At 39.7% G+C, this 27,018-nt stretch overlaps 1 protein-coding gene across 3 annotated transcripts in view; it reads left to right on the top strand.

Annotated features, from left to right (window-relative positions):
- Positions 1-1,314: 1,314 nt before the first annotated feature.
- NAA20 (N-alpha-acetyltransferase 20, NatB catalytic subunit) overlaps positions 1,315-27,018 on the top strand; it is a 56,121-nt gene continuing 30,417 nt past the window's right edge. The window contains exons 1-5 of one of the 3 annotated variants that reach the window (XM_037812266.1): positions 1,366-1,444; positions 5,650-5,674; positions 7,915-8,059; positions 8,367-8,433; positions 9,099-9,234. In XM_037812266.1, coding sequence (XP_037668194.1) covers positions 8,057-8,059; positions 8,367-8,433; positions 9,099-9,234 — 206 coding nt within the window. In that variant the 5' untranslated portion in view covers positions 1,366-1,444; positions 5,650-5,674; positions 7,915-8,056. Of the gene's footprint in view, positions 1,445-5,649; positions 5,675-5,744; positions 6,316-7,914; positions 8,060-8,342; positions 8,434-9,098; positions 9,235-27,018 lie in introns of those variants that run through there. The other 2 variants (XM_037812265.1, XM_037812267.1) reach the window with 2 other exon arrangements.

Here is a 27,018-nt window from a genome sequence, read left to right as displayed (position 1 = left end):
CCAGGGAGGAATGTAGACCTGGCACCGTGGGACGGAGAACATCTTCTTGACCAAAAGGGGGATGTGAAAGGAAATGAAATAAGCTTCAGTGGCAGAGAGATTCCAAAAGGAGCCGAGAGGTCACTCTGGTGGGCACTCTTATACACACTTTAGACAACCCTTTTTAGGTTCTAAAGAATTGGGGTAGCTGGTGGTGGATACCTGAAACTATCAAACTACAACCCAGAACCCATGAATCTCGAAGACAGTTGTATAAAAATGTAGCTTATGAGGGGTGACAATGGGATTGGGAAAGCCATAAGGACCAAACACCACTTTGTCTAGTTTATGGATGGATGTGTAGAAAAGTAGGGGAAGGAAACAAACAGACAAAGGTACCCAGTGTTCTTTTTTACTTCAATTGCTCTTTTTCATTCTAATTATTATTCTTGTTATTTTTGTGTGTGTGCTAATGAAGGTGTCAGGGATTGATTTAGGTGATGAATGTACAACTATGTAATGGTACTGTAAACAATCGAAAGTACAATTTGTTTTGTATGACTGCGTGGTATGTGAATATATCTCAATAAAATGATGATTAAAAAAAAAAAAAAAAAAGTACAATTTAACAAGTAGTTAGCAAATTTCAAAGAATGTTAAGGATTAGGTTCCACTTTTGAACCAGTAACTTTATGAGATTTAAATACAGAACAAGTATTTCCGATGCCAACTGGGCTCTAGGATTGAAATATGCTACAGGTGTAAAATACACTCCTGATTTCAAGGACTTAGAACCCGAAAAGTAAAATATTCCATTACAATTTTTGTATTGGTTATATGTTAAAATAATATTTTATTTTGGGTTAAACGTACTATTAAAATTAATTTCACCTTTCTTTACACGATATTTTAGATATATTGGGTTAAATAAATGTACTATTAAAATTAATTTCACCTTCTTTCTGTGGTTTTTACAGCGGCTGCGAGAAGTTTAGGTTCACATGCATAGCTCGCATCCTATTTCTGGGGGACAGCGCCGCTCTGGACCTTGAATTCTACAGTTCCTTTCCACTTGCTTACGGTACTCAGGTGGTTCTGAATCCCGCTTCCCTGTTTTTGTTTCCTAATCCCTGGTGGCTTTTTTTCTTCTTCCTAAATGATCACACAGCCGACGTTCGCCAATCACCCTCGCGAAGAGTTTTTGAGGTTCAGAGAAGACCTCGGAGACCTTACAGGAAGGATCTGGCAATGCCGGCTTCAGACCGCCAGAGGGAGCCACGTCGCGGCCATCGTTGCCGAGCAACTAGTGTCCCGGAAGCAGTTCTCTGCTCCGCCCCACAGCGGCCGTGCGCAGGACGACTTCCGGCAGAGCGGGAGCAGGGTCGCGGTGAGTGAGTTTCGGCGGCGGCGCGATGACCACGCTCCGGGCTTTCACCTGCGACGACCTGTTCCGCTTCAATAACATGTGAGTTAGGCGCGCCCTGAGCCGGCCGCTCTTTGCCAGGCTTGGGCTTCCAGCCCCGCCAGCGCCGTACCCGACCTCTGTCCCCAGCCGCTGTCTTCCGCCCCGCCAGCTCCCGGCCCGTGTTCCCCTCCCCGGGCTCAGGCCTGCGGGAGCTCCCCGGCCCGGCAGTTTCCCTCGGGGCCTTTGGGTCCGAGGCCTGGCGGCCCTGGTGACTTTGGCCGAGGCTCTTTAGCTTTCTCCTTCAAGCCGCTGCGTGCTGGTCCGCACAAGGGGCAGCGCCGGGGTCGGCCTCGCGGCGGCGGTCAGGGTACACTGAGATGCGTGGCGAGCGGAGAGAGGAGCTGGCCCACGGCCTGGTGTCCACGCCGGTTCTGCCGGTTCCACTGCGGTTTGCTTCCTTTCCTGGGAATGGACTGCGGAGGGTCGTTAGGAGGGTCGGGATGAGGTTAAATGGTGTAAAGCGCCTCGGACGGAGCCTGGCATGTAGTGAGCGCTGTTTGTTGTGTAATGTACACTGTGAAGCCCAGCTGGTGAGCGCGGTTAATTTGTAACTAAATGAAATAACACTGTAATCGTCGCGCCCGCCGCAGCGGTTCCTCTCTCAGGTGAGGTTGTTTATTGATCAGTTTAGTTACTGTAGCTTCCCGCCGCTGTGTAGACACCGTTTTTCTGCTGTGAGGAGCAGTACAGCCGGCCCACTGTGTGTCAAGTCCTTTAAACAGTTTCTTTCACCCTAAGTCAGGACCCGTGACTTGGAGATACCTTTTTTTTTCAAAGAAAACATTTGACAATTTTTTACATTTAGAAAAGTTGAAAGAATTTTGATACCTATAGATGCATTACCTGGTTTCTCCAGTTACATCGGATTCATCACACATCTCTCCCTCCATCTGTCAATCCCAGATCCACTTCTAAAGACAACAGGGTAATATGTGAAAACTAAGAACCAGGTGGTATGATTTGCAAGGTGGTTGGAAAGAACTTTGGGATGGATAGCCAGGAAGATGTCAACAATGGGAGGGACCTTGAAGGGTGGGTATAATGTTAAGTGGCATGGAGGAAGTAAATTCTGGATTGGGGAGCAGGGCTAAAGGTGAGAAAATGTAAGGTGTGGGTCATAGAACTGAGATCAGTGTGAATATTAGTGGAGAGTTTCTGCAATGGAGTAGTCAGTGAAGAGGGTGGAACTGGACTTTGGCTCCATTGTTTCAGGGTTTAGCCTTGATCCTGGGGAGAATTTCTTGCTGGGCCTGTCATTCCAGTCAAATAGCACACTGTTAATGAGACTTGTGCTGAGAGCTCTCTGTGCCCAGCACTTCCTGAGTGCTCATGGTATGGAGATCTTAAGGGGTTCTAGGTGACAGAGCCCTGATGTGGGAGTAGATGGAGCAGGGAATCTTCTAGCAGGTTGGCTGCTGAACTGTGCTTCTCTGAGTGATCCCTGACCAGCAGCAACACCATCACCCTGGACTGGAGGTGTTGGAAATTCAAATTCTTGGCTGTCTGAGAGCTGAACTCTTAACCATGGAGCTATGTGGGATGTGAGGCAATTACGGGAGGCAGAACAGGCCAGTAAGCCATTTATTTAGGAGGCCTTGACAATGTCCCAGAAATGACAAGTTGGCAAAGACTAGGGCTTGGGAGATGTAAGCCTGGGAGGGGACAGGATACCTTGAAGTTTCAAGAGTAGACAAGGCAAAGACTCTTGGACAGTTTTAATTGAAGATCTAGAAAGGGACACTATTATTTTACTGTAAAAATGGAATAGAAAAAAATAAACATGAACATTTATGATAAAATATTAGAATCATCTGGTTTGTTAAGGCTTCTTCAGAATATGCCAATAGGGGAGCCTCCCTTTTTCCCCATTTACTCCTAGTTCTTCTTAGATGAGGGCACTATGGTAGAAAACTCAAGGAATCACTGGATTAGGGTGTTGTAGTAGGAACTGAAAGAAGCAGTGGGTGTAGAAATGTTGCAGATTAATTTAACAAATATTCTTGGAAAAAACATGCCAGTGTTGAGGATAGAGCAGTGAACAAAAGAGACAAAAAATTAGTGTCTTCATGAAACTTGCATTTTAGAGGGGGAAAACAAAATAAGTAAATAACATGTATTTGGGATTTGGGATTAAGTACAAAAGAAAAAATAAAAACGGAGTGAGCCAGGATTCAGCTTTAGATAAGGTATTCAGGTAAGGTGCCGTTGAAAATAGACCAGGAGAAGTGAAAGAATAAGTTCATGTGGATATTGGGGGGAGTGGAGCTTTCAGGCAGAGGGAATAGTAAGTGCAGATCTCCTGTTCAGATGAGGGGAGGAAGCCAGTGTGGCTGGGCCAGAGTAAGTGTGGGAGTGGGAGGAGATTAGGTCAGAGTTACAGGGGCTGGGTCTTGGAGAGGCTGTCAGAGTGGTATTCACTGTGAGGACTTGGGCTTCTCTGCCAGTGCACTGAGACACCCAAGCGGAGAGGTCAGTGTAGCAGCTGGACATGGGACTCTTGAGTTTAGTTCTGTGCTAAAGATAGAAATTTGGGGTCAACATTGGGTAGTTGGTATTTAAAACCACAAGGCTAGCTGACAGTGATGGAGTGAGTACAGATAGAAAAAAAAAATGTTCTGACATAGTGCCCCAGGGCTCTCAAGTGTTAGTGTGCAGAGACAGAGAAACTGGTAGTAAAGGAGACTGGGTGGCCCTGTGAGTGGGGAACTATATCAAGGGTGGCTGATGGCTAAGTGTCTAGCACACTGTAGATTTCTTACAGGAGAGGAGAATTACAGATGCAGGTTCCCAGGTAGTGAGAGGGGACGGCATCTTTTCATTGACATTCCTTCCGTGGCTCCAGGACAGCAAGTGTAATTGCTTATAGGTTGGTGGGTTGGGTAGTGGGACCTTGGTGAAGCTTTCTTACGGTTGTGATTTCTTTGTGAAATAGGGAGCAGCTGAGAGGAGAAGGGGGTAAGCCTGTTGAGGAGAAATTAGAAGCTATGAAATAGGGAGAAGTGGGGGAGAGTGAGTCCCCACTGGACTAGAGCAGCTGTTCTCCAAGGTGATCTGGGCTCCAGGTAGTCCCAAGATTGTTTCAGGAGCCCTGCGAGGTCAAAGCTGTTTTCATGATAATGCAAAGATATTTTTGCCTTTTTCATTCTCATTCTTTTACCAAGTGTATGGTGGAGTTTTCCAGATGTATGGCAACAGATTGAATGCAGAAGCAGATAGGAGAATCCAGCTGTCTTCCGTTAAGCCATACATTAATGAAATTCACAAAATTGTAAAACAGTGCCACTCTTGTAGCTAAATTTTTTGTTTTGGAAAATATAGTGATTTTTTTTGTTGTTAAAAAAGTAGGTTTAGTATTTTTAAATGAATAAATAATTGAAAATTTTAAAATATTGGTAGATACAACCCATAAAAATAAAACCTCTTTGGGGTCCTCAATAATGTTTAAGAGTGTAAAGAGGTTCTGAGGCCCAAAAGTTTGAGAACTATTGGACTAGAGTGTTGTATGACTGTCAGGTATCAGTAAGGGCCCCAAAGAAGAATGAGACTGGATATGGGGAGAGGGGAGGGTACAAATGAAGAGTTGAAGGTAGCTGGTTTTGAGCCTGACAAAATAGTGGCCCTGTTAATTGAATGGAAAAGTGCAGGCAGAGCTGATGATGACTCCAGAACGATGGTGGGATTTGCTGGGTGAGCTTGCCCAGCAATGCTTGGGAATGTGTTGCTTCAAAGCCAGAAGGGAGAGGCTCTATCCCAGAATATATAATTGAAAGCATATGGATGGGGGCTGTTGGATGGGAAGTGAGAATGTGGTGGAAGAGCGGAGGAACAGAAACTAGTGAGAGTTGCCCCCATCCAGAGGGTGGAATATAGGAGAAAGGAAACATTGTCCCAGAAGGACCAGAGAGAGGGTGGGGAGGATGCAAGTTGTCAGATGCAGATTTGTATGTAGACTTATAGAGCATTAAGTAATTTGTAAAGAAGCAGCAGTTAGATGAAAATGTATAAGATACCTTAGTAGTCATTGTAACAACTCACTATAGCCATTACATGGTTTAAACCCTATTTCTCAGCCCTTAAGATGGTTTTACAGTTATGGACTTGGCATGTTTTGTTTTCCTTGTGGCATATTATGTTTCATTTTAATGGGCTTCCTAAACCTGTTTTTGTAAACTACTGACTATTGACATTTCTCTTGTTTCTTTCAGTAACTTGGATCCACTTACAGAAACTGTATCCTTTCTTTAAAAAGTTAAAAGAAAACTTTGTAAGAATAAAGGAAATGAAGAAAACAAAAATAAAAAATAGACTTCAGTATAGAGAAATTTTAAAGCATGTAGATCAGGAAACATCATAAGCAACATTGGAAAAAACAAAACCTGGGAACAAGGGTTGTCTTGAATCTTCCTGACAACCTGTTACTACAATGACTTCATATAAATCTCTGCAGTTCCATGCAGTTTAACCACTACCATTCCCAGGGTGGCCTGTGTCTTCCTGTCTCAGAGGGCTGCCAGAGTATAAGGCATCACATCCCTCTTTCTGTCAGTGCGATGGAGAAAGGGGAAGGAGGAAGTGCCCTTCTCTTTTGAGGGCACCTTCTGGAAGTACCAAATGGCACTTCTGTTGCTCACTGGCTAGCACCTGTGTCATGCCACAGCAATCCAGCTATAAGGGAGTCCGGGAATATGCTTAGCTTGAAATGGGGGCTTGTAAATGAAGCGAAGAAAGAATTTTTGGTAACAATTAGATGTCTCTGCAATGTTCCCCAACATTGTGAGATGTGAGAAGTTGGTACCTTGGGTTATGCTGCACCTCTCAGTGGCTTAAAACTCAAAGTTGGATTTCTGGATTATGCTCCAAGTCCACTCTAGGTGGGTAGGAGGGGTTGTGTTAACTGATAACAAAAAAGGGCATATGGGAGGCTAATAAACATTAAGCGTTCAGTCTCATCAATCCAGACATGTGAATTAAAACCAAAATGAAATGCCATCAGTATTTTTTAGTTGTTACTGTTTATTCATGTAGATATTTAATATTTCCATTCTGATGTGTTTTCATTTTCCGCATTACCTTTTTTAAATGCAGTTTTATTGAGATATTTCACACACCATACAATCCATCCAAAGTAGACAATCAGTGGGTCACAATACCATCAGAAATTCCATTTTTTTACTTATCACATTATCATGGGTTTAAAAAAATGATAAAGCCTAGTGATGTCAAGGGTGAATTTAGAGCAGCATTCTTATAAATTCCTAGTGAGAGTATAGATTTCTACAATCTTTTTGGAAGACATTGGAATATATATCATACTAAGTAATTCCATTTCCCGGAAGCCAAAATGGAGCAGTTATGTCAGATTGGTAGACTATTTACTTTACAAATAAAGTTTTACTGGAACACAGGCATGCCTATTGCATGCTGATTACTTGGGACAAGAGACCATATGCCCTACAAAGGCTAAAGTAATTACCATCTAGCCCTTTATAGAGAAAAGCTTACTGACCCCTGAGTTATATGATGACAAAACAGGAGAATTAACAGTGTTAAATATTTGGAGTAACGTTCACACACAACAAGAAAATGGTTAAATAAACTATGGTGTATTGATGAAGGATTAAGAACATTTTGGGAAACTGGAAATGATGCTCATTGTCAGGAGAAAGATACTTAAATTATCTATTCATACAACCAAATACTATACAGCAGAAAAAAATTACGGATACAGGTAACAATATGGCTGCATATTAGAAACAGAATTGAGTGAAAAGGGCAAAACTATATATTCATAGTTTTATTTGGGCTTTAAAATTATGACTGATTAATGATCTTTCCATGTTTTTTAAAAAATAAAAAAGGTTTTTGAAGAATTTTGAGTGACAGAAAAATCTTCACTATATAGTAAGGGGAAATGGGATATAAATTAACTTATTAAAATTGACAGTAAAGCCTCGTAATCCAGGTAGACCCATATTTGAAAGTAACCTGCTAGATCTTCCTGATCCAGGCGTCTGGAGGAGAGGAGGTTGTGGACTGCCAGTGGCTGGCTGGCAGGAAGCCAGGCTGCTCTGCCATGTTAAGGGGTATGTTTGAGGAGTAGTCAAAATAATGACTGTCCTTTGGAGGAGAGTTTGAACACCTTAATACTGAACAGGTTTTCCAGGAACTGTTTTTTTAGATATGATTGGTGCTATTGCCTCATCGAATTGCATCAGCAAGCTTGAATTTGGAAGAAATATAGGAATAGAAGTCCTGGGATTGAAGAGTTAAGAAATGAGCAAATTATTCAGGCATTTCCACTTACTGTATTTGATTCCTAAGTCAGCTTTTATTTGCATTAATAGAAAAGGGAAATTTGAATCACTAGAGGAATAAATCTGGGTAATCTGCTTCTGGAAGAACTAATTTTTCTTAGGTTTTAAGTACTTCGGGTTTGAAATTTTTTGTTTTTTTTCCTTACCTTCTTATAGCTGAAGCCCAAGTAGAAATTGGCAATAAGTGTATGGAGCATATACTATGTCACAACATATAAAGCAAATGGGACAAAAATCCTTGCTACTCATAGCCTTAAAGGAAGGGAGATAGACAACGAGCAGATGAGAATATCAGGTGATGGTAAGTGCTGGGCAGAACAGTAGTGAAAAAGATTAAAGAAGAACTTTGGAGTCCTGGTTCTCTGCTTTCTCTTAGATGATGCTGTCTCTATTCCACATTTGAGGTTATGTTCAGGGAATTTCTTAATATTCAGTGCTTAATCTAAATATTTCATGTTATAGTAGGATTATAGAAGTATATAGACCTGGGGATAAAGTAGCAGTTAATATACTTTTTAAAGGAAATTTTTTATGAAGAACTTTCTGCTATTCACTGCTTTCCAGACTCCTTAACACAACTCTAGTACGGGATTCCTTTTTATTTACAGTACCTTGCCCACTGGCCAGAGTACTTCATCGTTGCAGAGGCACCTGGTGGGGAGTTAATGGGTTATAGTAAGTATAATACCACTAGTACTTTCTTGGGTTGGCAGTTCAGATTTTAATATAGGTTCTAATCTGATTGGTTGAGATTGAGTGCAGAATGGAAGCCTGCTTATGATGTGTATAATTTCATTTCCTTTTCAACCACTCAGCAACTTACTGATCTATGTTTAGGCATTATGCTGGATCCAGGGGATACAGCAGTGAACCACACAGACATGGTCTCAGTCTTCTTGGACCTTTGATTCTCTATTTCTGTTAAATTTCTACATGATTTGGTACATGATGCAGACTGTAGCATCTTCACTGAATTAGTAGTGTTACCAAAAAATTAAGCAGTCTCAATTATATTCACACCCATACCATATACATATACATACACAAAATTTTAAAAACATACATATTCTGGTTCTTTGTTGAAAATTAGTTGTTGATAGTATATAACACCCTTCCTCTTTTTTTTTTTTTTTTATAAACTTTTTCTAATTCTGATTCAGGAACTGGACTTACTATTCATTTGCAAATGAAAATCAAATAAAAACACTAAATGATCTTAAATGGTACTTAAAAATTAAGACTTTGAAATTTGGTTTCTTTATAAAAATGTACCAATCATAATTATATATTTATGCATAAGTCAGTGTGTTTAGTTACTGAATGCAGTTTTTTGTTGGCAGTTATGGGTAAAGCAGAAGGCTCGGTAGCAAGGGAAGAATGGCATGGGCATGTCACAGCTCTGTCTGTTGCCCCAGAATTTCGGCGTCTTGGTTTGGCTGCTAAACTTATGGAATTGTTAGAAGAGATTTCAGAAAGGTGAGATCCTGCTTTTCAAATATACTTAATGTTTTTAAACCCTAAGCATATCATTTTACTCTTGGTGAACATTTATAAGTTTTTTTTCCCTTTAGGCTGCATTTCTTTTGTATTTTACAGTTTACAGGAATTTCATTTTTAGCCTCCAATAGTCCTCACAACAGTTCTGTCAGATATCCAGAGCAGTGTTATTGTCCCCATTTTGCCACTGATGGAGACTAAGACAGTGTCTACATGGCCTGCTGCAGGCCTACAGGCTGAGAAATTGGTGGATTTTCTTTTTTTTCCTCTTAAAAAAAAATCGTTAACTTTTAATTTTGAAATAATTCCATACTATGGGACAATTGCAAAAATAATGCAGAACCCATACAGAGAACTCCAATGACCAGATTTAGCATTTGCTGTAACATTCTATCCATATATGTGTGTATGGATCCATCTGGCTATCGATCTATTTTCTGTTTTCTAAACATTAGCGAGTAGGTTGTATGCATCATGCTCCTTGAACATGTAATCCTTCCATGTACATTTCTTAAGAACAAGGACATTCACTTATATAACCACCTTAGGTAGGGTTATCAAATTCAAGAAATTTAACATTATGCTATATAAAGCTTATAGTCTATATTCTAAATTTTTCATTTTGTCCTCGTGTCCCTTTGAACCTGTTCTCCTCCATTGTTAGACCAGTCCAGGATCTTGTATTGCACTTAATTGACATTGTCTATTTATTGCTCTTTAAAAAAAAAAATTGTGGAAACATATATACAACATAAATGTTCCCATCTCAACCACTCCTAAACATACCATTTTAGTGGGATTAATCATATTCATTGTTGCACTATGCTTACCACCATCATCACCAAAACTTTACCATCACCCCAAATAGGAATCCTCATTATGCATTTGGGATGTAATGTTCTATATATGTCTGTTAAACCCAGTTCATTTATCAGATTGTTTAGGTTTTCAGTTTCCTTATTGGTCTTCTGTCTGGTTGATCTGTCTATAGGAGAGAGTGATGTGTTGAAGTCTCCCAAAATTATTGTGGAAACATCCATTGCTTCCTTTAGTTTTGCCAGTGTTTCTCTCATGTATTTTGTGGCACCATGATTGGGTGCATAAACATTTATGATTGTTATTTCTTCTTGTTGAATTGCCCCTTTTATTAGTATGTAGTGGCCTTCTTTGTCTCTCATAACCTCCCTGCATTTAAAGTCTATTTTCTCTGAGATTAATATTGCTACACCTGCTTTCTTTTGGCTGTAGCTTGCATGAAATATTTTTTTCCATCCTTTGACTTTCAATTTCTTTGTGTCCCTGTGTCGAAGATGAGTCTCTTGTATGCAACATATTGATGGTTCTTTTTTTTTTTTTTGATCCATTGTGTGAATCTATATCTTTTAATTGGGGAGTTTAATCCATTTACATTCAATGTTATAACCGTGAAGGCATTTCTTGAGTCAGCCATTTTATCCTTTGGTTTATGTTTGTCATATATATTTTTCCCCTCTCTCTATTAATATCCTTTAATGTACCCATACCGAATCTCTTTAGTACTGAACCTTTCTCCATGTCTCTCTCCTTTGTTTCTCTGTCGGTAGGGCTCCTTTTAGTATCTCCAGTAGGGCAGGTCTCTTGTTAGCAAATTCTCTCAGCATTTGTTTGTCTGTGAAAAATTTAAGCTCTCCCTAAAATTTGAAGGAGAGCTTTGCTGGATAAAGTATTCTTGGTTGGAAATTTTTCTCACTCAGAATTTTAAATATGTCATGCCACTGCCTTCTTGCCTCCATGGTGGCTGCTGAGTAGTCACTACTTAGTCTTACGCTGTTTCCTTTGTATGTGGTGAATTGCTTTTCTCTTGCTGCTTTCAGAACTTGCTCCTTCTCCTCAGTATTTGACAGTCTGATCAGAATATGTCTTGGAGTGGGTTTATTTGGATTTATTCTATTTGGAGTTCGCTGGGCATTTATGCTTTGTGTATTTATATTGTGTAGAAGGTTGGGGAAGTTTTCCCCAACAATTTCTTTGAATACTCTTTTCTAGACCTTTACCCTTCTCTTCCCCTTCTCGGACACCAGTGAGTTTTATATTTGGACATTTTATTTTATCTGTCATATCCCTGAGGTCCATTTCGATTTTTTCGATTTTTTTCCCCATTCTTTCTTTTGTTCTTTCATTTTCTGTTCTGTGGCCCTCGAGGTCACTAATTCGTTGTTCAGCTTCCTCAAGACTTGTACTATGAGTTTCCAGAATCTTTTTAATTTGGTCAACAGTTTCTTTTATTTCCATAAGGTCATCTATTTTTTTATTTACTGTTGCAGTTTCTTCTTTGTGCTCTTCTAGGGTCTTCTTGATGTCCTTTATAACCTGTGCCATGCTCTTCTTCATGTTTTTTATATCCTGTGCCGTGCTGTTGTTGTTAGTCTTTGGTTCTTTGATTAATTGCTCCAAGTACTGTGTCTCCTCTGATCTTTTGATTTGGGTGTTTGGGTTTGGGTTATCCATATTGTCTGTTTTTTTCATACGCTTTAAAATTTTCTGTTGTTTTTGGCCTCTTGGCATTTGCTTTACTTGTTAGGGTTCTTTTAGGATATGTAGGATTATTCAAAGCCTAATCTCTATAATTTCTCAGATCTACAGCCTGGTGGAGTACGCCTTCTCTAACTAACCAGCAGATGGCGTCCGTGAGTCACCTATTCCCCTCAAGTCAGTTCTCCCCAACTTTGTCTTTGTGGTGTGTAGGGGTCTGATTCTCGTGGGATCCAATTGGTGCACCATGTTTGGGTGTGTTGGTGCTGTCCACCCTGAATGTGGGGCATGTGGCAGAGTGGTTAGGGAGGGAGAGCAGCTTTAATCATCAAACCTCCCACGTGTTCCTGGAGATTTAAGGCTGTTGCAAGAGTCTAAACATTCATTTCAGTCTCGCCACAGATTGTCTCTGCCGCTGACCCACAAGTCTTTGGTATTGGCGTATGGTCCCTGGGATTTCCTAGTGGGTCCCTCTTCCAAGCTGCACCCTTCTAGGGCCTCTGCTGAGGGAAGGCTGTGCTACCTCACAAGTGTGTGCTGTCCCTCAAGGGAAGTTCTGGGCCACCGGGCTGTATAGGTGCATTCCCACCCTGCTGTAAGGTTGGCTGTATGGGGTGTGATAATTTCCCCCTTTTCTCACAGCTCCGCCTTCCCAGCTCTGGGACAATTAGCTGTGGATGCGCTGTTGGCGTGTACATGTGTTGCTGGAAACACTTCCCGTCACACTGGATTTTTTGGTGCAGCTCTGGGCTGTGCTCCGGTGCCGGGCAGGAGTGTTCCCGGCCCGCTGGGAAGATGGCTGCAAGGGGTGTGGTTATTTTCCCCTTTTGGCTCCCCTCTGCCTTCCTCGCTCCGAGACAGTTAGCAGTGGGTGCGCGAAAGGCTATCTTCCACGCCAGATATTGAGGCATTCGCATAGCCTGTTCCTGCCACGCTTCAATGTGTGGTTCTTGCTGCTGTATCTGCAGCCACTTTTGGGTTTTTTAAAAAAGAACTAGTCTGCCTCCAAACGCCAACCCATGGTTTCCCCACACCGCAGCATGGCTGCTGGATATTCAGCAGGCTTACTCACTCGTTTCAGAATGCAGACTTCTGGTTTCACCAAGTGCACAGTCCCTCTGGATTTAGCAGACCTTGTCCATCTGGTGCTTCGCTGAAACTGGTGTTCTGGGTCACTTTCTGGCTTTTATCTAGTATTTTTCTTAGAGGTGTTTTTTTTTGCCCTGTCTCTCCTAGCTGCCATCTTAGGTTCTCCCTTTGCCCATATTTTAATTGGGTTGTTTGTCTTTTGGTTGTTGACTTGTAGGAGTTCTTTATATATTCTGGTTATTAAAACCTTATGAGAGATGTGGTTTCCAAATATTTTCTCCCATTCTGTTGGTTATCTTTTTACTTTCTTGATAAAAAGTCCTTATGTGCACAAAATATTTTAATTTTTATGAAATCCCATTTCTGTATATATTGTTTTTGTTCCTTGTGCTTTTGGTGTAAATTCTGTTTTGCTTAGTACAAGCTTTTGAAGATATTCACTTATATTATCTTTATGCGTTTTATACTTTTATTTCCTATATTTACGCTGTTGGTTCATTTTGCATTAATTTTTGTATATGATGTGAGGTATAGGTGTCTACTTTCATTGTTTTCCATGTGGATATCCAGTTATCCTAGCACCATTTGTTGAAGAGACTGACTGTCTTCACTGAGTAGAATTGCCTACCTTGTTAAAAATTGGCCATAGATGGGTTGGTTTTATTGCTGCCCTCTCAATTCTATTAGTCTGTGTCTGTCCTTGTGCCAGTATCACAGTTTTGATTACTGTAGTTTTGTAATAAGTTTTGAAATTGGGAAGTGTGAATCTTCCAACTTTTTCTTCTTTTTCAAGATGGTTTTTGCTATTCAGGGTCTCTTGTCCTTACATATGGAATTTCATAATTAGCTTTTCCATTTCTGTGAAGAAAGCTGTTGGAATTTTGGTTGGGGTAGTGTTAAATCTGTAAATCATTCTGGGTAGTACTGATATCTTAATACTAAGTCTTCCAATCTATGAGCATGGATATCTTTCCATTTATTTAGATACTCTTTACTTTCTTTTAATAATGTTTTGTAGTTTTCCATATACAAGTCCTTTACATCCTTGGTTAAAACTATTCCTAGATATTTGATTCTTTTAGTTACTATTGTAAATGGAGTTGTTTTCTTGATTTGCTTTTCAGGTTGTTCATTTTGGTGTAAGGAAATGCTTCTGATTTTTACAAATTGTTCTTGAACCTGCCACTTTGCTGAATTCATTTATTAGCTCTAGTAGCTTTCTTATAGATTCGTCTAGATTTCCTAAATACAGGATCATGTCATCTGTGAATAAGGATAGTTTTACTTCTTGCTTTCCAGTTCAGATACCTTTTATTTCTTTTTCTTGCCTAAGTGCCCTGGCTTGCACTTCCAGTACAATGTTGAATAGCAGTGGTGATAGTGGACATCTTCATCTTGTTCCTTATATTAGCAGGAAAGCTATCAATCTCTTTGCATTGAATATGTAGTTACTGGTGGGTTTTTCATATATGCCCTTTATCATGCTGGAGAAGTTGTGTCCCCCCCCCCCCCCATTTCTATTTTCAATGAAGAATGCTGGATTTTGTCAAATGCCTTTACATAAAGCATTAAGTGAGATGATCATGTGTGTTTTTTTTTTAATTTTTAATTTTAGTAACATATACACAACCTAAAATTTCTCCTTTTAACCACATTCAAATATATACTTCAGTGGCGTTCATTATATTCACAGTGTTGTGCTACTGTCACCATTCTCCATTACGAAAACTTTCCATCACCCCCAACAGTAATCTGTACCAATTGAGCTTTAACTACCAATCTCTCCCCCTTTCTCAGCCCATGGTAACCTATATTCTAGTATCTGACTATGAATTTGTTTAATTATTTTGGATCGTTGAGGTCATACAATATTTTTCCTTCTGTGTCTGGCTTATTTCATTCAAACTGATGTTTTCATGGTTTATCCATGTAGACGCATGTATCGGGACTTAGTTCCTTTTCTTAGATGCATAATATTCCATTGTATGTATATACCACATTTTGCTTTTCCATTCATCTGCTGATGGACACTGGGGTTGCTTCCATCGTTTGGCAAGTGTGAATAATGCAGCTATGAACAACAGTGTGTATATAATTCTTCGAGGCTCTGCTCTCAATTCTTTTGGGTATATACCTAGATGTGGGATTGCAGGGTCATATGTTAAGTCTATACTTAACTTCCTGAGGAACCACCAAACTGTTTTCCACAATGGCTGCACCATTTTACATTCCCACTACTGATGAATGACTGTTCTGTTTCCACATCCTATCTAACATTTTTATTTTTATTTTTTTTTTAATAGTAGCCATTCTAGTAGATGTGAAATAGTACCTTGTAGTTTTGATTTGCATTTTCCTATTGGATAATGATGTTGAGCATCTTTTTATGTGCTTTTTTTTTGTTTTTCATAACCTTAACTATTATTTTTTTAAATACAGTTTTATTGAGATATATTCACATAGCATACTGTCATCTATGGTGTACAATCTACTGTTCACAGTACTATCATATAGTTGTTCATTCATCACCCCAATCTACTTTTGTACATTTTCCTTATACCAGAAAGCATCAGAGTATATAAATGTGAAACTTCATTTTGTTTATTTTGCTTCCCCCTTTTGGTCAAGAAGATTTTCTCAATCCCATGATTCCAGGTCCAGGTTCATCCCTGGGGAGTCATATCCTGTGTTACCAGGGAGATTTACACCCCTGAGAGTCAGGTCCCACGTAAGGGGGAGGGCAATGAGTTCACCTGCCGAGTTGGCTTAGCTAGAGAGAGAGTGCCTCATCTGAGCAACAAAAATGTTCTCTGGGGGAGACTCTTAGGCGCAATTATAAGTAGGCTTAGCCTCTCCTTTGCATTAACAAGCTTCATAAGGACAAGCCCCAAGATCGAAGGCTCAGCATACCAAATTGTCAGTTCTCAGTGTTTGTGAGAATATCAGTAATGACCCAGGGGGGGACATGCAACATTTCCGGATTTTCCCCTAGCTCCTCGGGGGAACCCTGCATATTTGTTTTTATTCTGTGCCCAAATTACTTTGGGATGTGTCACTATTTCACACTAACCTGTACAAACCTACTAGATCTCACTGCCTGTTCAAAGTTCCATGTAATTATGGTGTTTGAATAAACTGACTGTACAAGTAAAACTGTTAGTGTGTTGTAGAAGATATATATCCTGCACCAAATGAACATCTCTTCCCTTGGTCTCACACAGAAGTCGAAGTTTTAAAACACAGTATTCTCCTTTACGCTTTGGCGTGATTTGCTTTAGTCCTAAACAGATCTGCTTCATTCATATCTCTAATTGCAGTCTGACTCTTTTTGAGCTTTTATAACAGTTGCTCTATGTGCTAATACTGACATTCATAACTGCTAAGCTCTAGCTCTGAGTTTCAGGTGTCATACATATACCCAAAGTTCCAGAGACCAGCCAGGTTATACACAAAGGGATTGGCATCTCAAAATCTGGAAATAGCTGTTATAATTCAGGAATAGATGTGACTGCTGTAAGAACTTACATCTAGGGACCATTACAATAAGCGTTCCCCTGATAAGCTAATCTCTAACATTTAATTCTCAGTTTACACATTTTAGTCCATATTGGTGAGGCATTATGTTTGTCTTTTCATTTCTGGCGTACTTCACTCAAAATGCTGTCCATCGGATCCATTCACCTCATTGTGTATCTCACAGCTTCATTCCTTCTCACAGTTACTCAATATTCCATTGTATGCATGTAGCACAGTTCACCATTCTGTTCATCTGTTGATGCACCCTTAGGCCTCCTCCACCCATTGCAAATCATGAATACTGCCTCCATAAATGCTAGTGAGCAAATGTTCATTCATGTCCCTGCTCTCAGATCTTCCAAGTATATACCCAATAATGAGGTAGCAGGACCTTATAGCACCCATGTACTTAGCTTCTTGTGGAACCACCACACTGTCCTCCAGATAGGCTACACCATTCTACCTCCCCACAACAGTAAATAGGTGCATCCCTCTCTCCATGTTTTCTCCAGCACTTTTATCCCTATCTATATTTTTCCTACAATTTTACAGAGGTATAGTAACATGCCATATGATCACCTGCAGTGTACAATCAGTTGTTCATAGTATCATCATATAGTTGTACATTTATCACCACAAACAGCATGTGAACATATTCATTACTATGAAAAAAAATTTTTTTAAACAACAATAAAAAAGATAATAAAAAGAAAAATAGAATACCATACAATACAATATAATAGTAAGGTCAGACAACACCACCACTACCCAGAATCCCATATCCCTCCCTTATATCCCCCTCCCATACACATTTAGCTTTGGTATATTGCCTTTGTTACAGTTACTGGAAGCATATTACAGTGTTACTGTTAACCACAGACTCCAGTTTGCTTTGATTATATTTTTCCCCAATACCATCCCTTTTTCAACACTTTCTATGGTTGACATTCATTTGTTCTCCTACATGAAAAACATTTTTATATTTGTATATTTAGTAACAATCATTGACCACTCTAGTTTTTGCTCAGTTATACAGTCCCAGTCTTTATTGTCTATCTTTATCTCTGGTGTCACACATGCCCCTAGCCCTCCTCTTTCAGCTTTACTCGCAGACATCTTTGTTCATTGTGCTTACAATATTGCATTACCGTCACACAGTATTATCCTATCTATTTCTGGATCTATACAGTCAATCCTGTTGAACATTCTGTAGTCCTTCAGCATCAAATGCCTGATCTGTACCCTCTTCCTATCTTCTGATAACCTGTGTTCTCAACTTTTAACTCTCAAAGTTAGTTCATTAGTGTTAGTTCATATTAGTGAGACCATACAGTATTTGTCCTTTTGTTTCTGGCTAACTTCACTCAACATAATGTCCTCAAGTTTCATTCATATTGTTATATGTTCTGTGACTTTGTTCTGTCTTACAGCTGCATGATGTCCCATTGTGTATACATACCACAGTTTGTTTATCCACTGGTCCAATGATGAACATTTAGGCTGTTTTCCATCTCTTGGCAGTCGGTTTAAAAATGTCCATTCGTGTCTTAACTTTCAGTTCCTCTGAGTATATACCTAGTAATAGAATATCTAGGTCATATGGCAAATCTATACTTAGGTTCCTGAGGAACTGCCATACTGTCTGCCAGAGTGGCTTCACCAATCTACATTCCCCCAAACAGTGAATAAGTGTGTCTGTTTCTCCACATCCTCTCCAGCTCTTGTAATTTTCTGTTTTTTGGATAATGGCCATTCAGGTAGGTGTGAGAAGATACCTCATTGTGGTTTTGGTTTGCATTTCCCTAATAGCCGGTGAAGTTGAGGACTTTTTCGTATGTTTTTCAGCCATTTGTATTTCCTCTTCAGAAGTGTCTGTCCATGTCTGTTGCCCATTTTTTAATTGGGTTGTTTGTCTTTCTGTTGTTGATTTGTGGGATCTCTTAAATATTTGGGATATTAAGCCCTCGTCTGATCTGTGTTTTCCAAATATTGTCTTCTATTGCGAAGGCTGCCTTTTAACTTTTCTGACAAAGTCCTCTGATACACAAAAGTGTTTGATTTTGAGGAGATCCCATTTATCTATTTCTTCTTTGGTTGCTCTCACTTTGGGTGTAAGGATTAGGAACCACCTCCTATCATAAGATCTTTAAGATATTGTCCTACATTTTCTTCTAAGAGTCTTACGGTCTTAGCGCTAATGTTCAGGTCTTTGATTCATTTCGAGTTAATTTGTGTATGAGGTGTGAGATAGGAGTCCTCTTTCATTCTTTTGGAAATCGATATCCAGTTCTCCAAACACCATTTATTGAAGAGGCTGCTCTGTCCCAGTTGCTTTGGCTTGACTGCCTTAACAAAGATCAACTGTCCATAGATGCGAGGGTCTATTTCTGATCACTCAATTTGATTCCATTGGTCGGAATATCTGTCCTTATGCCAGAACCATGCTTTTTTTTTTTTTTTAATTCAGTTTTATTGAGATGTATTCACATACCATACAATCATCCATGGTGTACAATCAGCTGTTCACAGTACCATCATATAGTTGTGCATTCTTCACCACAACTTTTGAACATTTTCTTTATACCAGAAAGAATCAGAATCAGAATAAAAAATAAAAATAAAAAAGAACATCCAAATCATCCCCTGATCCCACCCTATTTTTCATTTAGTTTTTTGTCCCCATTTTTCTACTCATCCATCCATACACTGGATAAAGGGAGTGTGATCCACAAGGTTTTCACAATCACACTGTCAACCCTCGTAATCTACATTGTTATACAGTTGTCTTCAAGAGTTAAGGCTACTGGGTTAGAGTTGGATAGTTTCAGGTATTTACTTCTAGTTATTCCAATTCATTAAAACCTAAAAAGTGTTATCTGTATGGTACATAAGAATGTCAACCAGAGTGACCTCTCCACTCCTTTTGAAATCTCTCAGCTACTGAAGCTTTATTTTGTTTCATTTCTCATCCCCCTTTTGGTCAAGAAGATGTTCTCAGTCCCATGATGCCAGGTCCTGATTCATCCCCGGGAGTCATATCCTGTGTTGCCAGGGAGATTTACACCCCTGGGAGTCAGGTCCCACGTAGAGAGGAGGGCAGTGAGATCACCTGCCAAGGTGGCTTAGTTACAGAGAGAGGGCCACATCTGAGCAACAAAGAGGCACTCAGGGAGACTCTTAGGAGTACCATGCTATTTTTGACCTCTGTAACTTTGTAATGTGTTTCAGAGTAGTGTGAGACCTCCTACTTCATTCTACTTTCTCAAGATATTTTTGGCTATTCAGGTGTTCTAGTTTGCTAGTGCTGCCAGAATGCAAAACACCAGAAATGGATTGGCTTTTATAAAAGGGGGTTTATTTAGTTACACAGTTACAGTCTTAAGGCCATAAAGTGTCCAAGGTAAGGCAACAACCATCGGGTACCTTCACTGGAGGATGGCCAGTGGTGCCCGGAAAACCTCTGTTAGCTGGGAAGGCACGTGACTGGCATCTGCTCCAAAGTTCTGGTTTCAAAATGGCTTTCTCCCAGAACATTCCTCTCTAGGCTGCAGTTCCTCAAAAATATCACTCTTAGTTGCTTTTGGGGTATTTTTCCTCTCTTAGCTTCTCCGGAGCAGGAGTCTGCTTTCAGTGGCCGTCTTCAAACCGTCTCTCATCTGCAGCTCCTGTGCTTTCTTCAAAGTGTCCCTCTTGGCTATAGCTCCTCTTCAAAAGTTCACTCTCAGCTGCACTGACTTCCCCTGTCCTGTCAGCTCATTTATATGGCTCCAGTGACTCAACTTAGCCCCACCCTGATGGGCAGAGCAACACCTCCATGGAAATTATCCAATCAGAGTTATCACCCACAGCTGGGTGGGGCGCATCTCCACAGAAACACTCAAGAATTACAATCTAATCAACACTGATAACGTCTGCCAACACAAGATTACATCAAAGATAATGGCATTTGGGGGACACAGTATATTCCAGCTGGCACATCAGGGCACCTTGCCTTAAAATACATTTTGTTATTAGTTTTTATGTTTCTGCAAAGTAAGTTGTTGGGATTTTAATTGGTACTGCATTGAATCTATAAATCAGTTTAGGTAGAACTGACATCCTAACTATATTTACTTTTCCAGTCCATGAACATTTTTTTTGATCCTATTTGATTTCTTTGGGCAGTTTCTTGTAGTTTTCTCTGTACAGGTCTTTTGTGGCCTTGGTTAAGTTTATTAGTAAATACTTGATTATTTTGGTTACTATTGTAAATGGAATTTTTTTTTATTTCCTTGTCCTGTTGCACATTACTTGTGTATACTACACTACAGATTTTTTCATGTTGATCTTGTAGCCTGCCACTTTGTTGTATTCACTGATCAGTCCTAGTAGCTTTGCTGTAGATTTTTCTGGAATTTCTAAATATAGACTCATGTCATCTGCAAAAAGTGAAAGTTTTACTTCTTCCTCTCCAATTTGGAGCCTTTTATTTCTTTTTCTTGCCTAATTGCTTTAGCTAGAACCTCGAGCACAATATTGAATAACATTGGTGACAGTGGACATCCCTGTCTTGTTCCTGATCATAGAGGGAAAGCTTTCAATCTGTCCATTGAGGATGATGTTAGCTGTGGGTTTTTTATATTTTCCCTTTATATCGAGATAGTTCCCCTCTATTCCTATCCTTTGAAATGTTTTCACCAAGAAAGGATGTTGAATTTTGTCACATGCCTTTTCTGCTTCAGTTGAGATGATCATGTGGTTCTTCTTTGATTTATTGATTTTGTGTATTACATTAATTGATTTTCTTGTGTTAAACCAGCCTTGCAGACCTGGAATAAATCCCACCTGGTCGTGGTGTATAATTCTTTTAATGTGCTGCTGAATTCTATTTGTGAGTATTTTGTTGAGGATTTTTGCATCTATATTCATTTAAAGAGATTGACTACAATTTTCTTTTTTTTGGTATCTTTGTCTGACTTTGGTATTAGGGTGATGGTGTCATAGAATGAGTTAGGTAGCTTTCCCTACTCTTCTCTTTTTTTTTTCTGTTAAGAGTTTGAGTAGGATTGGCACTAATTTTTTCTTGAATGCTTGGTAGAATTCACATGTGAAGCCATCTTCTCCTGGGCTTTTTTGGTGACTGACTGAATCTCTTTACTTGTTATTTGTTTGTTGAGGTCATCTGTTTCTTCTCAAGTCAAAGTTGGTTGTTCTTGCTTTTCTAGGAAGTTGTCAAAATGGACATTTTGTCTAAGTTGTCTAGTTTATTAGCATATAGTTAGTTCCTCATAGTATTCATAGTATCTTCTCATTATCTCCTTTATTTCTGCAGGGTCAGTAGTCTCCTTTCCGATTTCTGATTTTATTTATTTGCGGCCTGCCCCTCCCACCCTCCCTCCCTGTCTTTCTCTGTCTCTCTCTCTCTTTTCCTTTTGTTAGCCTAGCTAAGGGTCCATCAGTTTTGTTGATTTTCTCAAAGAAACAGCTTCTGGTTTTGTTGATTCTATTATTTTCTTGTTCTCAGTTGCATTTATTTCTGCTCTAAACTTTGTTATTTCTCTTTTAAAATAGGCATTTAGGGCAAAAAATTTCCCTCTCAGCACCGCCTTTGCTGCATCCCGTAAGTTTTGATATATGTTGTGTTTTCATTGTCATTTGCCTCGAAGTTTTTACTAGTTTATCTTGTAATTTCTTCCTTTACTACAACTGGTTTTCTAAGACTGTGTTGTTTAGCCTCCATATATTTGTGAATTTTATGACCTTCTGCCTGTTACTTAATTCCAACTTCATTCCATTATTATCTGAGAAAGTGTTTTGTATAATATCAATATTTTTAAATGTGTTGAGGCTTTCTTTGTGACCAAACATGTGGTCTATCCTAGAGAGTATCAAATGCGCACTTGAGAAAAATCTGTATCCTGCTATTGTGGGGTGTAGTGTTCTATAAATATCTGTCAAGTCTACTTCATTTAGCATACAATTCAACATCCCCGTTTCCTTACTGATCCTGTGTCTAGATGTTCTGTCCATTGATGAGAGTGGTGTATTGAAGTCTCCAACTATTATTGTAGAGGTATCTACTTCTCCTGTCAGTGTTCTCATTCTTTGCTTTATGTATTTTGGGGCACTCTGGCTTGGTGTTTAAATATTTATGATTGTTATGTTTTCTTGATGAATTGATCCTTTTATTAATATATAGTGTCCTTCTTTGTCTCGTTTTACTTTTGAAGTCCGATATTTGTTTCACATTTGTCTGATATTAATATAGCTACTCCTGCTTTTTTCTGGTGGTTGTTTGCATGAAATATCTTTTTCCAACCTTTCACTTTCAGCCTATTTTTGTCCTTGTGCCTAAAGTGAGTTTCTTTTAGGCAGCCTATAGATGGTTCCTGTTTTTTAATCCATTCTGCCAGTCTGTGTCTTTTTATTGAGGAGTTTAATTCATTAACATTTAGTGTTACTACTGTAAGGGCAGTACTTTCTTCTACCATTCTGTTTTTTTGGATTTTATATGTCAAATGTTATTTTTTTTCTCTCTCTCCTTTTACCCTTCCTCATAGTCTTCATTTCTACGCTCTTCTCGAAACCTCTCTCCCCTCTCTTTTTCTATCAGCCTGTAGCACTCCCTTTAGTATTATTTGTGGTGCTGGTCTCTTATTCACAAACTCTCTTAGTGTCTGTTAATCTGAAAATATTTTAATGTCACCCTCATTTTTTTTTTTTTTTTACATTTTATTTTGGAATAAATTCAAAGTTATAGGAACAGTTGCAAAAACAATACAACCCCGTACACAGAACTCCAGCATTCCCTGACTCCCCGATACCCTGATCCACTAAATTTAACATGTTGTCACACTGCTATTTCTTTCCCTCCCTCCTTCCCTATCTATTATCCCATCATCTATTGCTGTCTTTTGAACATATGAGAGCTAGCTGCACACATCCTTGAACACACACTGTAATTCACGTATATAGTTCCCATGAACAAGAACATTCTTTTATGCAATCCCATTAAGCGCAGCTAAGAAGTACAAGAGATTCAACAATGATACAAAGCTTACATTCTGTATTTCCTTTTCCTTATGTCTCAACTGTGTCCCTTTGAGCCTCCTGTCCTCCATCCTCAGATCCCATCCAGGGTCATCCTTGGCATTCAACTGTCATCTATTTAGACTGTCTTTTTTTTTTTTTCCTCAACTGTGGAAACATACAGCCTGAATCTTCCCATTCCACCCCCTCCCTCGCATTCCATTAGTGAGATTAATCACATTTAGAATGTTGTAATGCTATCATCTTCCCACCATCCATTACTAGAAATTTCCCTTCACCTCAAACAGCAACCCTACACTCATTTCTTAACTCCCCGTTGCCCCTTCCCCCATTTCTCTTAACCCATACTCTCCTTTTCATCTCTATGGTCATATTCTCTGATAATTTCTTTGTGTTAACTGTGGGGCTTAAAATTAAACTCTTAACTCTGTAACAATCTTGTTTTTCTTTGATACCAACTTAATTTCAATAAGACACATAAACTATGCTCCTATACTCCTTCATTCCCCCACCTTTATATAGTTCTTGTCAAAAATTACATATTTTACATTGAGTCCAAAACCACTGACTTGTCATTAGAGTTTGTGTATTTTATATCATGTAGGAAGTAACTAGTGGAGTTACAATTCAAAAATTGTTGACTTCTCTTTGTATTCCATTGTGGTCAGAGATTGTGCTTTGGAGATGTTCAAATTTTTTTTTTTTTTTTAAATGAGGCTTGTTTTATGTCCCAGCATATGGTCCCTTCTGGAGAAAGATCCGTGATCACTAGAGAAAAATGAGTGTCCTGGTGATTTGGGATGTAAGGTCCTATATATGTCTGTTAAAATTCTCTATCTCTCTTTCTCCTTTCTTTGTTTCTGTGTTGGTAGGGCTCCCTTTAGTATCTGAAGTAGGGCAGGTCTTTTATTGGCAAACTCTCTCAGCATTTGTCTGTGAAAAATTTAAGCTCTCCCTCAAATTTGAAGGAGAGTTTTGCTGGATAAAGTATTCTTGGTTGGAAATTTTTCTCTCTCAGAGTTTTAAATATGTCATGCCACTGCCTTCTTGCCTCCATGGTGGCCGCTGAGTAGTCACAACTTAGTCTTATGTTGTTTCCTTTGTATGTGGTGAATTGCTTTTCTCTTGCTGCTTTCAGAACTTGCTCCTTCTCTTCAGTATTTGAGAGTCTGATCAGAAGATGTCTCGGAGTGGGTTTATTTGGATTTATTCTATTTGGAGTTCGCTGGGCATTTATGCTTTGTGTATTTATATTGTGTAGAAGGTTGGGGACGTTTTCCCCAACAATTTCTTTGAATACTCTTTCTAGACCTCTTTCTAGACCTTCTCTTCCCCTTCTGGAACACCAATGAGTCTTAAATTTGGACGTTTTATTTTATCTAGGGTATCCCTGAGATCCTTTTTGAATTTTTTGATTTTTTTCTCCATTCTTTCTTTTGTTCTTTCATTTTCTGTTCTGTGGACCTCTAGGACACTGAGTCGTTGTTCAGCTTCCTCTAATCTTGTATTATGGGTATCCAGAGTCTTTTTAATTTGGCCAAGAATTTCTTTTATTTCCAGAAGATCTTCTATTTTTTTATTTACTCTTGCAATTTCTTCTTTATGTTCTTCTAGGGTCTTGTTTATGTCCCTTTTATCTTGCTCCATGGTTGTCTTTGTGTCTTTTATATCCTGTGCCATGATTTCATTCCTCAATTGTAATTGTTTGATTAATTGTGCCAAGTATTGTGTCTCTTCTGATATTTTGATTTGGGTGTTTGGGATTGGGTTCTCCATATTGTCTGGTTTTATCATATGCATTAAGATTTTCTGTTGCTTTTGGCCTCTTGGCATTTGCTTTGCTTGATAAGGTTCTTTCAAGTTGTAAAAAAGAAAAAAATACCAATCTAATTTTTTAGAAATACAAGTTGGTGGCGTACACTTTCTCCAACTAACAACCAGGAGATCGTGTCTGCGAGTCACCTATACCCCTCAAGTCAGTTCTCCCCAACTCTGTCTCTGTGGTGTGTGGGGAGATGATTTTTGTGGAGTTCAGTTGGTTAACTCAGTTTGGCTTTGTTGTTGGAGCTGTCTGCCCTGACTGTGGGGCATGTGTCTGGGTGGTGAGGCAGGCAGGGCAGCTTTAATATTCAAACCTCCCAGGTGTTCCTGGAGATTCAAGGCTGTTGCAAGAGTCTAAGCCTTCATTTCAGTTTTGCCCCAGATTTTTTCTGTCACTGACCCACAAACCACTGGCATTGATGTAGCATCCCTGGGTTTTCTGAGTGGGCCCCCCCCTTCTCAGCTGTGATCTTCCAGGACCTCTGCTGAGGGAAGGCTGTGCTACGTTACTAGTGTCCGTCGTCCCTCAAGGGAAGCCCCGGGCCGCCGGGCCATGCAGGGGCGCTCTCTGCCTGATGTAAAGATTAGCGTATAATTCTTGACTGGTGTAAGTTCTGAATGAAAGGCAGGTAGTAGAGCTGGGCCCCACCCCTTTCCTTTTAGAGAAGATAGACGCCTTGGGGGGAGGTCATTAGCATTTCAGTGGTCTCTGTCTGCCTGTGCCATACCCCTGTCTGGATCACAGAACTGGGAACTGAAAATGGCTGAGGCTTTCTCCACTGAGTCGAAAAAGGAACGGAGCTAGTCCAGGGCAACGCCCGGCTCTCCAAGGTCAGTCGTCACCCAAAGCCTCTGTCTACTTGTTGGGGATTCGTACCTCTTAGTGAGCAGTTCACACTCGCTGATTAAAACCCCAGTCGGAGCTCAGGTGAGCTGTATTCGCTTGCTGGGAGAAAGCTTCTCTCTGGTACCAGGAGGCTTTGTAGCTCAGGCTGTGGGGGAGGAGTCTCCCGATTTGGATCCACAGTTTTTACTTACAGATTTTAAGCTGTGATCTCGGGCAGTCCTCCCAATTCAGATTAGTGTATGATGAGTGGATGGTCACGTTTGTCCCCCTGCAGTTATTCTGGATTATTTACTAGTTGTTTCTGGTTTTTTTTTTAGTTGTTCCAGGGAGACTACTTAGCTTCCACTCCTCTCTATGCCGCCATCTTGGATCCTCGATCCCTCACCATCATTTCTGAAGGAGAGTTTTGCCGGATATAGAATTCTTGGTTGGTAGTTCTTCTCTTTCAGTATCTTAAATATATCATGCCACTGCCTTTTTGCCTCCATGGTTTCTGTGGAGAAATCTGTGCATAGTCTTCTCAAACTTCCCTTGTATGTGATGAATCGCTTTTCTCTTGCTGCTTTCATAATTCTCTGTCTTTGACATTGGACAATCTGATCAGTAAGTGTCTTGGAGTAGGTCTACTGGGATCTATTCTGTTTGGGGTATGCTGTATTTCTTAAATCTGTAGTTTTGTGTCTTTCATAAGAGTTTGGAAATTTTCAGTGATTAGTTCTTCTATTATTCTTTTTGCCCCTTTTCCCTTCTCTTCTCCCTCTGGGACATTGATAGCACATATATTGGTGTGCTTCAAGTTGTCATTCAGCTCCCTAAGACCCTGCTTGTATTTTTCCATTCTTTTCCCCATCTGTTCTTTTATGTGTATGATTTCAGATGTCCTGTCTTCCAGTTCACTGATACTTTCTTCTGCCTGTTCAAGTCTACTGCTGTATGTCTATTTTGTTTCT

This window comes from Choloepus didactylus, chromosome 19, assembly GCF_015220235.1.
Source record: "Choloepus didactylus isolate mChoDid1 chromosome 19, mChoDid1.pri, whole genome shotgun sequence".
Classification (NCBI taxonomy): domain Eukaryota; kingdom Metazoa; phylum Chordata; class Mammalia; order Pilosa; family Megalonychidae; genus Choloepus; species Choloepus didactylus.
Note: the sequence above shows the minus strand (reverse complement) of the source record. Positions and strands in the feature narration are given on the sequence as shown.